This window comes from Ambystoma mexicanum, chromosome 4q (genome assembly GCF_040938575.1).
Source record: "Ambystoma mexicanum isolate Mex_15411 chromosome 4q, UKY_AmexF1_1, whole genome shotgun sequence".
Lineage (NCBI taxonomy): Eukaryota > Metazoa > Chordata > Amphibia > Caudata > Ambystomatidae > Ambystoma > Ambystoma mexicanum.
In genome coordinates this window covers 126,975,872-126,993,270 of record NC_090928.1, presented here as the reverse complement: position 1 = coordinate 126,993,270, position 17,399 = coordinate 126,975,872, and the positions used below count along the sequence as shown (strand labels likewise).

Genomic DNA, 17,399 nt, shown 5'->3' with positions numbered 1-17,399 from the left:
AGAGTCTCCCCTCTTGATTATCTATGTCCTGTCAGTGTGCCCCTGGCTTAACGTGTTTTTTTTCCTTCCCCCTTCCCACCTGCACACTGAGCTCCACGGGTGTGTTGCACTTTATAAAACTTAAGTAATAATATTAATTTTGTTCAGGATGTAGTACCGAAACTGTGACCCTACACATCTTGGATGACATGTATAAGATTTTGGATGTCGGTGGATCTTGTTTGCTTGTCGTATTGGACTTGTCTGCTGTATTTGACACCATCGATTATAAAACCTACTTGACAGTCTATAGCAGGGATGGGAATTAGAGTTCTTGTGTTGCATGGCTTCCATTCCTTTCTGTATGCCAGCCAGCAGTTGGTGGTACTGGGTCAGAATCGTTCTGAGCTTTTCAGAGGCCATTTAGGAGTTCCTCAATGCTCCATTCTTGCACCTGTACTATTCAAACTCTACATGGAGACCTTGGGCAACTTGTTTGTGAAATTTGGTATAGACATGCACCAGTACGCCAACATCACTCAATTATAACTCCGAATTTTGTCGGAGAAAGGTATGCTACGTATTGGAAAATGCTTAGTTGAAATCTTCGATGTCAGAATTTTGTTCTTGGTCTCGGTCTTGTAATCAACCAATTTTCTCGAATTGGTTGCTAAGGCTAACATCCCAGACTCACAATCTCGCTTTTCCCAGTGAGTTTACTCACTGGGAAAAGCGTGAAATCAACACATTTTCACCTTCACCTTCTAGCACTGCAGGCTGTAAAACCTTTTGTCTCGGCTCATCATTTCTGTACCCTGGTGCAATCTCCTCTTTTATCCTGTATAGATTATGGAAAGGCTATCTGATAAGAAGTCCCCCAGTCCTCTCTGGCTCTGTAAAAAGCTGCATTTAATGCTGCAGCCCGACTTGTTGTGGGAGCCTGTAATTTTGACCAGGTGACATTGAGTCTAATTGACTTACAGTGGCTACCTTTAGAGTCCAGAATGATCTTTAAAATGCTATGCATTACATACAGGTCAATTCACTGGTCAACTCCCAGTTACCTCACAAGGAAAGTAAAAATCGCAGGAGGCTCAAGAGGTCCCAGGAGTAGAGACTCTCTTTGCTTGAAAGCAATTTTTTGAAGAGATCTTTTTCGGGAGCCACTGTGTCAGGTGGAATGCTCTTCCGAAGTATCTTCGTGTGACCACTGATTATCAGAAGTTCAGAAAGAATCTGAAAACCTGGATATGGCTATCTATCTTTTAGATCGTTAATGACATTGCTCATCTGTTTTTGTAAATTGAACCAATTCTGCCTGTAATTTGAATATCCTTTATCTTCAACGGCAAGCTGTGTGTTTGTTTTAACTATTATATACATGATGTAAAGTGATCCAGTTGACCAGTGTATGGTTCGCACTATAAAATAACTATTAATAAATAAATATGAGTACCAAACCAACTATGGTAGGGTATGCTGCATTTATCTGATCAAAATGTTCAAGAATTGCATTTTCAGGAACCAACAATGCTATTCATTATCAACAATACAATTTGGTACGAACCTTCAGAGGTTTGTGGGGTAAGGGTTTAAAGGTGTGGGAGACTTGAGGGGAAACAGGAGTTGTGGGGGACCCACTCTATGCCAGGCAGAAAAAGAGGGGGGTCACTATACCTACCTACATTCACGAACTTGTGTGTCTGGATAATAAGGGGTGATACTGACACCTACATCTGATGGTAGAACCTGGACACATAATGAAAAAATATATCTTACACATCTTAATGGACAGGCCCTCATTCCTAATGTATTCATATTTCCCAAAATGGCCTTATTCGTCCGTTTCCATGGTGGATAAATCCACCCCCCCCGAGAGTCCTCTACCATATGTGGTGGGGCAAGGTATTTGTTCCAGGTCCTACAAACAGTACGATTCACAGTCCATTTTTTGGCAACAAAACCAAACTTTGAAAGGTTTTTACCAATTTTGAAGTGTAAACCTCTCAAGAGTGTTTATGGCTCGTACATTTTGAAAGTAATTTTTTTTCTCACACTGGATTCTGAGCAATTTCTGTTCAACCAAGTGTGTCTAAACTGAAGACCTGTTAAGGCCAATTTCACCTCCTCCTCAACACCCCAAACCATTCGACGCCACATTGCCTTCCCTCAATTCTCCATTTCCCCTTCCTCCTTGGTCAGAAATGTACGGTTGATTTCAACAGCAACATGTAGTATTCCACGGCCAAACCCTCAGCCCCCAAATCTGGCAAAGACCACAGAGTCAACAGGAGCAAAGCCAACACTATCTCACCTTCCCATCTGACAAAAACCTGCTTGATGTATAGTCCTGAACAACCTCTTCCACCTCGCCCACTAACCTTTGCAACTCATGGAGAAAGTTTGGAATTGTATCAGTCTGCACAGTCTCGCAAGACACCCTCCTCAGGCCCCACTACCCATTAAGAAGGTATGCTGATTCACCATGTGTCTCATGTGCCCCTATGGGTCTCTCTTTCTGGTGTTGCAGCCATTTGTAGCCTTGAAACCTCTCCTTTTGATCAGACCATTCCTGGCCCAAACAAACACACACACACACACACAGGCTAGCCAAACTGTGTTCCTTCCTTTAGTGCAATGCACTATATTTTATCTAAGATCTGAAAACCCCAAGAATGCCCCTGAGTTAGAGCTGAGACGAAAGAGCCCCCAAACTGGTTAATCCCCCAGAGCGTGCAACAACCACACCTTGGACCCTATGCTATAACAATCATGGAAATGGCAGTTCTCAATTTGTAATGTCTCGCTCACCCACATTCCCAAATTGAGGCTTTCCTACCACCCACTGCATGATGTCTATGTACAGTTTTTTTTTATTTTGCATTTTTAAAGCGCTCACCCAGCCTGCAGATATTGAGGCACTGTTACAGGAATTGTTTGTTTTTTAGTTGCGTAATTGTTATTTTTTTGTCTTAGTTGCGTATTTATAACACGCTTAAATACCCAGAGATTTCTTAGCGCAGACCCGGGGATCGAACCTGTGTTGCTTTGTGTTGTCTTGCTTCCAAGGCGAGCACGTTGCCGCGGAGCTATCCCCTGAGCTATCCTCCCGGGAGTTTCATGTATGCACTGTCCAGCGTTCTGTTTGAGATGCCTAAAACATTTTTGCACCCTAGCAGTGGGTTCATGTGGGGGGTTCATGCAGCCTCCCAGTCAATCAGGAAGTTCAGAACAGGGTATTCACCTCATGGTTAAGCCCCATTCCGAGCCTCCTCAAAAGTGGGAGGCCACCATCTTCACCGTCTGGATGAAGGTAAGTAAGCCCCGTGCTCCCATGCATCCCCCTTCCCCCTGCCCCTAGCCCCAATTTCCACATCTGTCACCTATACCCACCCCACCCGCATTCCTGCAGCTTCCTTGTCACTCGCCCGTGCTGGGCACACTCTGTTCTTTGTGATGTATAGGGCTATGTAGTGGCTCAGGAATTTAAGTTGTGTCCCAAGCAAGCTACTCTAATAAACAAATGCAAACCAGAGACTGCAAGATAGCTCAGCAAGACGTGACATTAAAGTATTCCCAGCAGGCCCTAGATAGATTTCCCATTAAGGGGGGAGTAAAAAACAAATGTGCCTCTCCAGGTGAGAAAAAATAAGGGAACGATGGTGGCTTAGCCCAAAAATAGAGGAACGCCATACTCCTAAGTTCTCTCCCACTTCGACCTCTGCTCACTTTCTAAACGTTTAATTACAAAACAAAGTGTCGTAATCGAGTGGCATACAAAGCCACTAGTATACCTACTAAAAAGGTTCTTCATTTTCTACTTCATTGCGTAATTTTGAAATGGTGTCCTAGATATAAAGCTTCTGTAGAGTTGATGCTCTATGGCTAAAGTTGGCAGACCCATCAAGTCACACTGAGATTCCTTAACTGATGAAGACCAAAGTAAATCTTTAAAATTATCCCTCACAAAACAGGTCTGTGCCCCCTGTTATGGTGAAGGTCAGCCCTGCGGCCATGAACTACCAGAGCCAGAAGTGTGTGCTACTTCTCTTTATTCTCCTACACACAAAACTAAACTTTCCCTTCCCTTATCCCTCCCCTCTCCCGTGCCCTCCCGTGGTCACATGTATTGCCCTTAAAGGGACTTTACTGTTTCCTGCCCCACAACAACTCCCTCTTGCTTATCATAAGAGTTCTCGGGCTCACATTTGCTCAATCAGCCGCGATGGCCTCTTCACCATTCGATGTGGTCTTCCAGGTGATTTGCGGGTCTCACCTGGTCTTTCCTCTGCTTCCTGTCAAACCCCATCCATTTGGTCCTCCCTGTCTTTTTGTTCTTCTTCTCCTGGTGTCGGCTGAGGGGTTTCCGGTTCGGATGTGTGGAGCCGGCGGAAGAATGAGGCATTCCGAGTTATTTCATGTCCATCTCCTGTTGTAGAGACCATTGACACTTTGGGCCTCATTACACGGTAGGCGGTAACCATGGCGCTATTAGCGCCATGGTTGCCGCCGGTACCGTACCGAGTCCGCCTTGGTGGATGGCGGAATTACCGCCCTACTCCAAGGTGAGCGGGGGCGGTAATTCCCCAATCCCCATTTACCCTTCCCCATTCCCATTTTTGCCCCATAGGGCTCAATGGGACTGGGGAAGGTGCTAATTACGGTACCGCAAATTGCGGTACCGTAATTAGCTCTGAGGTCCCTTTGCGGGTCCCGTCCTTAACGCCTGGAAAAACCAGGCATTAAGGGAGGACCCGCAAAGGGACCTCGTAGTAAGGCGGTAAGGGTTTACCGGTACCGGTGCCCTTACCGGTACCGGTAAACCCTTACCGCCTACCGTGTAATGAGGCCCTTTGACTTCAGCCACGAGGAATGGATCTGAGCCATATCTCGAGTCTGTATTTCTCTGTTGTCTTTGCCGTACCAGGACAGACTCTCCAGTCGGTAGTTGATGTTCCTTCACCTCTCTTCGCTGGTCTGCCCATTCCTTTGCTTTCCTTGTCTTCTCGGCATCTCGTTCTCTTATCTCTGCATCTTGCTCCATAGTGTAGTGCTCCAGTTGTATTAGGTGCCCTCAGGGTTTGTATTTTATCATTATCTCTATTGGTGCCTTCCCTGCGGCTTCATGCAGTGTGTTCTGGTAGCTTCTCAGAATTTGGCACACTGCTTGGGTAAGGGGTGTTTGATCGGGAAGAGCCTTCTGTCTGGTCTGCTTGATGGTGGACATGAATCGCTCCACCATCCCATTGGCCTGTGGCCACAGTGGAGTGATTCTTTGATGCTGAAAACCTAAGTAACCACAAACTTCCTGAATAATTGTCCTTGTAATGTATGCCCATTGTCTGTCTTCACAATGTTTGGCACCCCCCATTTGCTGAATAGTTTGTCTACTACTCCCAGTATGTGGTGGAAAGCTGTGGACTATACCTGTTTTATTATTGGGAATCTCATGTATTTGTCCATTGCTACAAGTAGGCGGCCCCCTTCTTCTAAGGGTCCATAAAAGTCCATCGCCACTCGGTGCCAGGGTCCTTCTGGTAGTGTTACGATTTGCAGGGGACATGGGGGTGTGTTTGCTGCAGTTTTCTGACAGGCTTGGCAGTGGGTTTAAATGTCCTCGACCACTGTGTCCATATATTGGAACCAAACTTGGATGAGTAGTATATTTTTTGTATTTGTAATCCCTCAATGTTCTTTGTGTGCTATAGCTATATTTACTATTTTCTTTCTCAGGCATTTGGAGACTACTAATCGACTTCCTTGCAGTAGGAAGCCTTGTTCAGTGGTGGCTAGCTCTCCTTGTATTTTGGCCATCCTTTCTATCTCCTTTCTGTACACATCCGCATACTCAAATGGTCCCTTACGGTAATTCTTCCACTTGTTGGTGATGGTGAGTCGCACTGCTGCTTGTATGGTGTGGTCTGCTCTGCTTTTGGCAGTGAATAGTGTGATGGTGGGCGTCAGTGGAAGTGCATTCTCCGACAGGTACCTTATGTCATGTTCTGCCTCATTTTCCATTGTCTCTTCCCCTTGCACTCCGGGCGCCGAGATAGGTAATCCGCCTGGTTTGCATCACCTCCAGGTTTGTGGAAGATGCGGAAGTCGTATTCCTGGAGCCTGATGCCCCATCTCTCATTGCATGGTGGCATTTTAGTTTTCGGTTTCCAAAGATAGAGATGAGCGCTTGGTGGTCAGTTATGAGTGTAAATGTCTGTCCGATGCCGAAGTGGTGTAATTATTTACATGCCCATACAGCTGCCAAGCTTTCTCGTTCAGCTTGGGAGTATTCTCGTTCGGTAGATGATAGAGCTCTGCTTGCAAAAGCTACAATTTTCCCCCTCAGCTGTCATTTGGGTTTGGTTTGGGCGAGTATGTCATCAAGGCCTACCGGGCTGGCGTTGACCATTATCTCAGTGTCTCTCTCTGGGTTGAAATACACTAGTCTGCTGTTGTTGACAAGTTCTGCCTTTATTGCCTGGAGTGCCTCTTGGCAAGTGGTGTACCATTCGAATGGTGTGTCTTTTTTTAGTAGTTGCCTGAAGGGGTCTGTGAGTATGGCATATTTAGGAAGGTAGCAGGCACAGTATCCAGCCATACCAGGAATGATCGTAGTTCAGCGTCTCCTGTCGGTGGAGTTAGGTCAACTATTGTACTGATCTTCTCAGGGTGCGCCGTTATACCTTGGTCTGAGAAAATGTACCTAAAGAATCTGAGGCTGTCTCTGTTGATGACACATTTGAACCCGTTTATGGTAAGGCCAGCTGTTTGTAGGATTTCACAAGCTCGCGTTAGGGCTTGGTGGGTACGGGTGAAATTAGAATGCAGATAGTCTCCTGAAATATTTCTGCAGCGGAGGATATTCCAAAATTAAGCCGCTTGTAGCGGAAGCGTCCTTCATGTGTTGCGAACGTGGTGTTGGGTCTAGAAGCAGGATGAATGACCAGCTGGTGGTACCCCTGGTTGAAGTCTAGTTTGGAGAATTTGATGGCCTTGTTCAGTCTGACCATCATGTCCTCTATATTTGGGCCTTGGTGTCTTTCTCTTTGGATAGCTGCATTTGGCATGCGCATGTTGATGCAGAGGCATAGTCTGACATTTTCCTTTGGGACGACTACTAGTGGTGACACCCATGGTGTTGGGCCACTTACCATTTCGATAATGTCATTATCTAGGAGGAGTTGTAACTCTTGTGTCACTTGTGCCTGCAGTTGAAACCCAACACGGCGTGGGTGCAGAGGTACTGGTGTGACCCTCGGGTCAATGTGGTGAGAGATCACTGAGTCTTTGAGCATACCTACCCCTTCAAATAGCACTGGGAACGAGGTTTTGACCATGTCAAGGGACATCTTTTGGTGTGACATTGTGTTCAATGTGTGAGCCCCCGTTGGGAGACCTTAGACAACCTCCGATTGATCATAATGAATGTCTATCAGAGCGAGTGCCTGTGCTGTGCGATGACTTAGTAAGCACCGCCCTGTCGAGGGGCTTTGTATGACGTGGATGGTCGTAGGTACACTCTGTCCTTTGTGATACAGGTCACATGAAACTGTCCTGTGGACTGAAGCGAGTGTGCTGCGCTCGATTGGAATATTTGAGCTTGGGAAAGGTCCAGTGTGTAGACGTCTTTTATTGCTTGGGATAGGGTCTCATTCATAATGTTGACGGTTGCCCCCATGTCTACCAGGATCTGATGGGTCAGTCATCCGATCTGGACAGGGACCTTTGGGGCTGTGCTGTCATCTGCTGCCTCGCTGATTAATCTCACATATTCTCTGCTATATCTGTTTTGTGGAATGTACCTTCTGTGGTCTTGTCTCTCATCCTCCCGATCTACGGGTGGGTTTTCATACGGATCCTGCACATGGCTGGATTGTGGATTTGGATATGGGTCCGTCTCATAGTTGCTGTTGTGGGTTTGAAGTTGGCGAGTGTACTACCCTGCTGAGCTCAATGGGTAATCTTATCTCTCTGCACATCACTTAGAAATGGTTTTCCTGGCCGCACTTCATGCACATCTTTCCGATGGCTGGGTCTTGCCCCATGTGAGGGTATTCAAACCCACATTGGTAGCACTGTCTTTCCCCTTGGGGTCTTTGGTGAGGGTTTGTTAGCCTGGGTCTGGATGGTGACCCTTGTGTTCTGGCAACCATGGCTGACACAGTCTGTATCACTGCGACACTGAAACCTTTCTGGAGATTTTCAATGCCCGCTGCTTGCACGTCTACTCTCTTGTAAACTATGGCTAAATCTATGATCACTGGTAGAGACAGAGGTTTTTCCAGAAGGGGTTTATTGAGGGTTGAAGATGTGCACCCTTCTATTATTCTTTTTCTAATTGCCTCTTCGTCAGAGAAATTCACAAAATCACATTGGGTTATTTTTCTTTGTAGGTGTATAACGAATTGCCCAATGGTTTCATGGGGGAGTTGCACACACAGATTAAATGAGTACCTTTCGTAGTCTCTATTGGGTAGGTTAACTAGCTTTCTGTTAACAGCCGCTATCATCGGGGCATATGTGGTCTTGTCTTGCGTCGTAATGGTCCTCAGGAAGCGTTTGATTTCTTTTCCAGCCAGATTGGCAAAGACGTCCGCTTTATTGGGTGAGTCATGATCTTCTACGGCCCTCATGAAGTCTTTGAATTAGTCTTCCATCTATCTGTCCCATCTTTGTCCCTGATCATGGTGTGTTTGTAACACGAAAGGGCAGGGCGTTCTGAGGAATGCAGTCCTTGATGTTGTTCCCGTCAAAGGGTTTACTGGTGCTCCAGCCCCTGCTCCAGCGGCTGCGGGCACCTGTGCGTTGGCAACAATGTTGTGTTCATATGTTTACCTGGTTGTTGTTGTGGTGTTTGTCCTCAGTTGGTAGTTGTTTTTCGGTTAGAGGCTGTGATGCACTGTGGACACTTTACTATTCTGCTGGGGTCTGTTGTATAGTTTGCAATCTTTTCCACCCACTCCTTTCCCTCTTTGGATGTCTGTTGTCTCCTCTGTAGTGCTGCCTTCCTCTGATTGCAGTCCTTCCCAAAGTACTGGCTTCCTCTTATTGCTGTCCTTTCTAATGTCTGTTGTCACCTGGTGCTGCCTTTCCAACATGTTTGATAACCTCCTTTTGATGTTCCTTCGATGCGCTTATTCCACCCTCCTCGTGGTATGCGTGGCCTCCCGTGGCTGCTTCCGGCGTATTTCCCAGCATGTTGTTCGTGCGCCGCACGTGCGAGCTGCTGTTCTCTCATCTTCCTTCCGATGCAGCGATTAACTGCACTGCATTCCCTGGGTCCTTTGCACACCGTGCGTGTGGGCGGTTGTTCTTTTCTGCCTTTCCCACCACAGTGCTTTCGCGGGCGGCCCTGCCGTGCTCCGGATCACCTTTCTCACCAGGGTGCACAACGCTACTTCATCTGGCTGTCGCTCCGCGGCGGCTTCACAGGTCCCTCTCATCAGGTCGCGAAGATGCTGGAGGCACCTCTTGCCTGCTGCTCGAAGGCGTGTGTGTTTCCGGGCTCTTGTTCCCTTCTCGTTGCCAGTTGTTATGGTGATGGTCGGCCCGGTGGCATGAACTACACAGAGCCAGAAGTGTGTGCTACTTCTCTTTATTCTCCTATGCACTAAACTTTCCCTTCCGTTGTCCCTTCCTCCCTCTCGCGCGCCCTCCTGTGGTCACATGGTTTGCCCTTAAAAGGACCTAACTGTTTCCTGCCCCACAACACCCCCTGAGTCCCTCATTCCTTATTACATTTCTGAAATAGTAATCAGAAACAGTTTTACTTGATGTATCTTTAACATTCTGTGATCAGATTCTGGGAATGTTACATACAAAGTAGAAAGATTGTCCACATCAACACTCATCCGTTCTCCCTATTTTGGCGGAGTTTATACTTGTTTCTCTTCTTTATTGAGAAATGTTCACTACTTTTCTATTTTGTCGCTGCGAAACATGTTTTTCAAATGTACGTGGTAGGGGGCTTAAGACATTGGAACTGTCCAATTGATTGCAAGGGTGTGTTTTATAAATGTACACAGTGAGAAGTGGGACACAGTATCTGTCCTGAGTCCACTTTTTGTGGCACATTCGTGCAATAGGAATATTCTGATTTACGTACACTTTTTGGTGAGCATGCCACTAGCAGGCTGCCACTCAGGTCTGGCCGGGGCAAAATAGGCACGAGCCCCAACAAATATTGTTCCAAATTAGCAAATCCAATTCGTGAAAAAGAGGTAGCATATGAATATTTTGTGAAAAAGGTGTGCATATTGGGGCGTTACACAAGGCACAAGCTGCACCGTGGCCTAGGTTATCAAACTTATCCTCTTCTTGCCAAAATTGCCTTGACACAGAGCAACACAGGTTCGATCCCTGGGTCCGCGCTTAGAAACCTCTGGGTATTAAGCGCGTTATAAATAACCTATCATCACCAGTGCTTGCCACCAGTGGCATCTCCAATTAATATAATTCCAATTATTATATTTCGGTGGGGGGCACAGTGGGTCTCAGGCAAAAGTTAGGGACACCTATAATTGCAGGTAAGAAAAACACACACCTGTGTGTTTGCACGCGCACCATATATAAATATAAGAAAAAACTATGAAAAGATTAGAAACATCCTGATTTAGTTCCCAGCAAACTGTGTGAAAGTTCTACCATCAGACTGCCGATTCAGTCTCATTCAGCTGCAGGCATGCAAGTATCAAAATGAGATTCATATCCATTTCTGAAGGTATATGATTTGTATACGAGTCTGTCTGAAGTTGAATAGTCCCAAAAAGCTACGCTATTGTAAGGCTGTGACATTATTCTGAGCCTTTTCTGGAATGTATTGATGGTAAAGTGTATAACAATAATCTGTTACATGTATAGCGCTTTCGCCAAAGAAATTTATTAAGAAAAACTTTTTATATAACAATAATTGCGGAACCGAAATTAATGTGTAATTGATAACCTCGAACGGATGAAAAGCTAAATTCACTATCAAAACCATCAACCTGTGTTCATCACAACTGCAAGCACTGAACCTGTTGAGCTATATTACCATATTTCTCCTTGAATTTGAATACTGACAGATTTTGGGAATGAGTTGACTCTGACGTTACAATTCTTACTAATATAACACCTATTATTACATTGCTTAGAAGTAGCAGGAATCATGGCACACACCTTACAAACCTGACACCAATTAGTGGTATGGTTTGTATGAACAGAAGGACAGTAGGGGACAGTACACAGGAGGGGATGGTGCATAGATATCATTAATAAATTATTTTTTTAACTGCACAGTTGATCAAACAAGATCCTGTAAATTGAGCGGATAGCCCGGGGTGGATAGCTCAGCGAGTTAAATGTGCACCAGCATGCACTTACTAACTTTTGTATCTCCAAGTAGCATCTAGTTTGTATGGCAACCAGAAAGTTAGAGGCTTTTTATGGCTAAAATATACTGAAAAGTGGGGACTAAAGCAGATACCCAATGATCATTATACTTGGAATGCGAGAGGTTGTGTGTCCACGATTGATTATATTTTTCTGAGTGCCAAACTGAGTTATTCAATGTCCAAATTAGAATTAAGAAATGTGGCGACGAGTGACCATTGTATGCTGATAGTGGACTTTGACTCTACAATTTATGAGAAAACTAAACGAAGTTACAATAAGGAACTATTGGTCAATACTGCCAACAATAGAATAAAATGGTCTTTTAACTCTACCAATAAATTTATATCGACTCTGGTTGCCGAATATGATAACACTTAGTTGGAACAACGTCTCCAAATGTTCTCTGTACCAGAATTTAATTCTACTATTGGAACCAAAATTAAAAGTGTAATGAAGTATGATAAAAAAATTCAACCCGTATTCCATAGACACTCTATGGATATAGAGGTCTATGAAGGAAAAAGAGAGCTGAAGAGGGAGATCCTAGACTACGCAAATTGAGTAGAACTGATGCCAGTGCCTGGATTGATATTAAACGTCTGAAACAATCTTATAAAAATTGGCTGATTAGCCATAAAGGTATCATTGCCCAACGTGATGGAGAAAGTATTTTGAATGCTATGAGGGGGGTGACATCCTCAAACTTTTGGCAATTAATGAACAATGTTGATTCATCCCAGGTGATGACAACGGTAAACCCAATTCCTGAAAGTACTTGGGCGGGTCACTTTGCAGAGCTATATAAATCCAATGAACAAAGTCAAGCATTTCTGAGATTGGGATCTTCTGAATGGTCTATGAGATGCGAGGTGGATATAATTAGGAGTCTTATAATGAAATCTAAAAACACGGGGGCCCCGGGCCTCAATAACTTAAGTAATAAGGTATTGAAATGTAACCCACTATTGTGGGCAAAAATATTTATGTATTCTATTTAAGGATGTGTGTATGTCGAAAACTATCCCTCTTTCTTGGAGAGTCTCTGTGGTTATTCCGATATTTAAAAAAGGCTCAAGATTATTGCCCACCAACTACAGACCAATAGCGATTGCAGATTCGGACTCCAAAATATTTGCTTCTTTGGTTCTTATTGATATTCAGAGATGGATGGATCAGAATCAGATCTTGAGTATGAATCAAATTGGCTTTAGAAAAAATTGTGGTACTGACTGTGGTGGATTGATTTTGAAATGTCTGCAAAGTAAAACCTGGACTAAAGGAAAGGGCCAAACTTACGTTGCATCTATGGACCTTAGCCAGGCATTTGATCTTGTGGACAGACAAAGGCTATGGCACAAATTACAATCTTTAAAAATGCCAAACCATTTATTAGACATCGTTATAGAGTTGTACACGGACACAAGACTAGTGGTACGAATGAATGCGGGGGGAGATCTATCCACGGAGTTTGTAACCAATAACGGACTACGCCAAGGGTGCATGTTGGCACCGACAATCTTTAATTTGTATGTTAGTGGAGCCCAATTTGCTTTTGTAAATGGAGGTCTGATTTCGCCTAAATTGAATGGGAAGGAAATATCTTGGTTGGCTTATGCCGACGATTTCATTCTCATGGACAATACCAAAGTGGGCTTACAACGACTGATTGTCATTTTTGAACAATTTATACGTAATTTGTTTTTGAAAATCAATCCTGATAAAACGACTATTATACGAATGGGACGAGTAAACAAGAAACAAGATTCTTACTCTTGGTTTTGTGAGGGTAAACGAATTAAGATACAGAAAGCATTCAAGTTTCTTGGATACTGTTTTACAGGCGTAGAATCAGTCAGTTTACTCAAAAACCAATTGAAGACTAAAGCAGAGGTGGCCCTAAGACAGATGAGAATGCTAGAGAGAAAATTTGGGGGGTTTTCTTTGAAACCGATGAGAGAGTTTTATTTAAGAAAGGTGGTCCCGCGGATCACTTATGGTTTGGAATTCTATCATGTAGGTATTGTAGACTTTTTGAAATCTCTGGAAAGTCTAATATGGAGGGGTCTATTATTCTTTTTGCCTAGCTGTATACCCTTTGAAGTGCTAAGGTATGAATTGGGTTTACAATCACTTCATTCACTTGTTGTAACCAAAAGATGCATGTTATGGAGAAAATGTAGGTTATTAGGCCCCACAAACTTTTATCTGGAAGCAGGCATCGACACTTCATGTCCTTTTATGCTTGACCTAAATAAATCCATTGAATCCACGATTGAGGACTGTGGTATAGCTAAATGCACGGTGATAAATAAACCTAACAAATGTAAAAGGATTTTAAAGGGGATGGATTGGTCTCTTACCAAATCAAAAGTATATGCTTCTAAATTGTATAATCAGGTACACTCTTTCTGGAAACTTGATATGGTTATGGAAAACTACTTAAACAAATATCCATCTAGAAGGTATAGAAATTCTTTTATGCGATTTAGACTTAATGTTATGTACACTCATAGTATATTAAATTTAAGGAATCCTATGGAAGAAAAGAGATGGTGTCGCTTCTGTAACATCTCAGAAATGGAAGAGACTCTAGAACATATTTTGGTGAAATGTTCCTATTTGCGTAAACAAAGATCAGATTATTTTATGGAGTTATTTGATAATGGTACTTGTAATGACCCTAAGTTCATATGGTATAGAATGAGAAATGGTTACTCATCGACTCTGATTATTCGATTAATTACGTTTTTAAAAACAGTATGTGATCTGAGTTAGAAATGTTTTTATCTTGTCCAAATGTGTATATGGTTCGGTTTCTGATACTTTCGTTATGATTCTGATTGTAAATTCTTAAGTGTTTTTGTTCTTTTTTTCTTTTCATTATAAAAAATGTGTTATTTTGTAAGATCGATTTTGTAAAGGTTTGTTTAAACCAAGAACAAATAAAAAAAAAAAAAAAAAAAAATTGCACGTCTCGGTATTGGCCAAATCCGACTTTGTCCTTCTGAGGTTGATAAATGGAGTATCATTACATTTGGTACTGATAACACCTATTGATAAATGCTTAGAAGCAGAAGGAATCAGACATGAATCACTATACATACACATTTGATATAATATTACCTATTCTGCCTGCAAACGATAAACTCTCGGGAACAGTAACATCAGACATGGCATGTGCAAAATGATCGGCAGAAGAAACAAAACAAACAAGGTGACTCTAGATAAGAAATGACAAGGCTCACGCACCCAGTCTGCCTGTCCAACACGGACAACCCCTACTCCCCAGATGTTCCTTTGTGAATGTAAAGGAGGGAGGATAGCTCAGGGGCAACGCTGGGGTCAAGTACCACGAAAGGGAAGCCAGAAGGCCCTCTAATCTCAAGAGGAATGTCACGGCCCGCCAGAAGAAAACCAATCGCAGCCAGAACTGAAAGAATTCCATAAAATACCTATGTTTAAAATACGACTTACAACAGTGTATCCTCAGATAAACCAGCGGGTGGTACTTTTATTTTCCTGTGCGTCTCCCAAGTCTCTGACTACTCCCGGTGGCCAGCTTGGGACTTTTACTTATCCAATTTCTACTCCGTGTTAAATCAGAATTTCTATCTTTCTTTCCTCTTGCTAAAATACTGGCTTGTATTCTTTTTGTCACATCAATCACCTACTCCCCAAAACGTAAGCTTTGAAATACTTTGACCTTTCACGTTTGTAGGCATGGAATTGTGTGGCTTCAAGTTAACTGGCGCTCTGCTCAATGCCCGGTGCGAGTTTGCTGCCAGGCAGCACTGCTCAGGAAGGTATGCTCGACCTCAAATGAAGGCTGCTACTCTCCTGCAACCTTTATGCGCAGCTGGTCAGCCCAGGTCGCACTTTAGAAACCCCTCCAACCGAATATTGCGGTCCCACCGTTCCCAAGGCTTTTACCTGAATGGGCCTGCAGGGGGAGCAGCAGCAGCAGCGCCGCTAGGATGGGCAGTGCACGGGCAGTCCCCGCCTCGCGCCCCATTGGCCCCTGGCGGGCGCGCCTCATCGCTAGGGACCTGCGTGGCCCGGGCCCCTCTGTCTGTCCGGCCGAAGGCACCCTGTCCTCTCAAGCATCATGGCCGGCGTTGCCAGAGGGAGAGTCGAGCTCCTTCTCTTTGCAGCTCCGTCCGTGACAGTCTGCGGACGAGAACTACTCTCGGTCCCGCCCTCGATTCACCTGTTCTGGTTTCAGAGTAGGTGCGGGCAGACCAAGAATGCGTGTGTGGGCGGCGACGCGGATGCCAGGGCCAGCGCCGCCAGTGCCTTCCGCCATTTCACACCTTTCAGTGACACTCTGACCGACCGTACGAACGATAATGGCCGCGCGGCTCGCAAATGAAAACAAAGCAACATCGACAGAGACTGACAATGTTATCATGGCCCAAAGGAATACAAAAAAAACAGCTCGGAAAGGATACACTATCGACGTGACAACTTCTGCTTTCCTGGTGTACACTACGGGAGCACATTGGTACTCTGCCCGTGACATTTCACAGCTTTAAACCTCTCAAAACTGCACTGAGACACTCTGACATTGCACACTCTGGGCTAACCTGAACTTTCCATATAGGCACGGGGTAGGAGGAATATTTTGGTGGGTTGCAGCATGAAACAAGCCGCATTTGGACTGAATATGAGAGAACGACCGTCCAAACAGATGTCACTGAAATGTATTCTTTGGTGCTTCATAACGCACTGAAGTGGAAGAGACACATACCCGCCAACAGCGGGGCAGGTGCGATACGAAACCTACATTTCGGTGGCGGTGGGGGGGCTAAGGGGTGATGGGAGGATCCACTTCAGAAAATAGACGGGGCAAACTTGGAGGCACCGCCCCCACTGTTCTACCCCCACCCCCCCCCCCCATGGTCTGGTTTGGGCACCAACTATCAAATAGTATGTATTAAAGCTTAATATGCAGAGAGGCGATGAAAGTCAGAGCAGCTTTAAAGTTTCACTGTGTTAGTTCAATTATAGTTTTCTGAGCAAACACAGCAAAACTTGAAGACTGCCAGTTTTGGGGAAAATGCCCCCCTCACCTCTCTTCAAAATGCAAGTGCGCCCATACAGGGGTGCACCTAGGCTAAAATTTAGGTGGGGACTACCTTCAAATGTTCAAATGTTGGGAGAGGCGTTAACTTCAGAGAGGGTGGAGTGGCAAACGTACTTGTGTAGGCCCTGTGGGGGCTCGAATGGGAATGGGGAATGGTTCCCGGAATGGGGACTTACCGGGTCCTGCAAGGTTGGAATGACCCGGTAAGTCCCTATTTTGGGAACCCGGACCCGGAATGCGGTAAGGGGGTAGCCATGGTGCTAATAGCGGCATGGCTACCGCCTACCGCGTAATGAGGCCCAATGTCATAACATAACAGGACATTGCAGAGTGTGGGCTGTACACTGGATGGCTCAAGCAACTTCAGTGGCTGGGAGCAACAGGGATGAAAATGTAATGTTGGTTCTACCACAAATAGTCGGCCATACTTGAATCTCTGGTGTACTGACTGGCTGGTGAGACTATGGGCCTCATTCCGAGTACGGCGCTAACCAATGGCGCTATTAACGCCTTGGTTGACGCCGTACCCGGACCGGCAGCGCCTTGGTGGATGGCGGAATTACCACCCCATTCCAAGGTTGGCGGGGCGGTAATTGCCCATTCACCAAGGCTCTTCCCCATTCCCAAATGAGCCCCCATAGGGCTCAATGGGAATGGGGAAGATGCAAATAACGGTGACCGTTCATTACGGTCACCGTTATTGGCTTGGAGGCCCCTTTGCGCCCTCGACTTTAACACCTGCTCAAAGCAGGCGTTAAGGGCGAGGGCGCAAAGGGAACTCAGAGTATGGCGGTAAGGGATCACCGCCACCGGTCTCGTTACCGGTGGCTGCTATCCCTTAACGCCATACTCGGAATGAGGCCCTATGTCTGCCTGTCAAATCAAGTGTTACGAGACTGGGGGAGGGCCAGTGCAGCAATAATGCAATTCTATGTGACAAGTATTGGAGCCACTAGCAGAGGAGCAC

General features: G+C 45.0%; 1 protein-coding gene across 2 annotated transcripts in view; it reads right to left on the bottom strand.

The window, feature by feature from the left end:
- Positions 1-15,582, bottom strand: part of LOC138467543 (interleukin-20 receptor subunit alpha-like) — a 219,648-nt gene extending 204,066 nt beyond the window's left edge. Inside the window, exon 1 of one of the 2 annotated variants that reach the window (XM_069607653.1) lies at positions 15,280-15,582. In XM_069607653.1, the coding sequence (XP_069463754.1) occupies positions 15,280-15,385 (106 nt within the window). In that variant the 5' untranslated portion in view covers positions 15,386-15,582. The remainder of the gene's footprint in view (positions 1-15,279) is intronic. The other variant, XM_069607652.1, reaches the window with a different exon arrangement.
- Between the last annotated feature and the right edge of the window lie 1,817 nt (positions 15,583-17,399).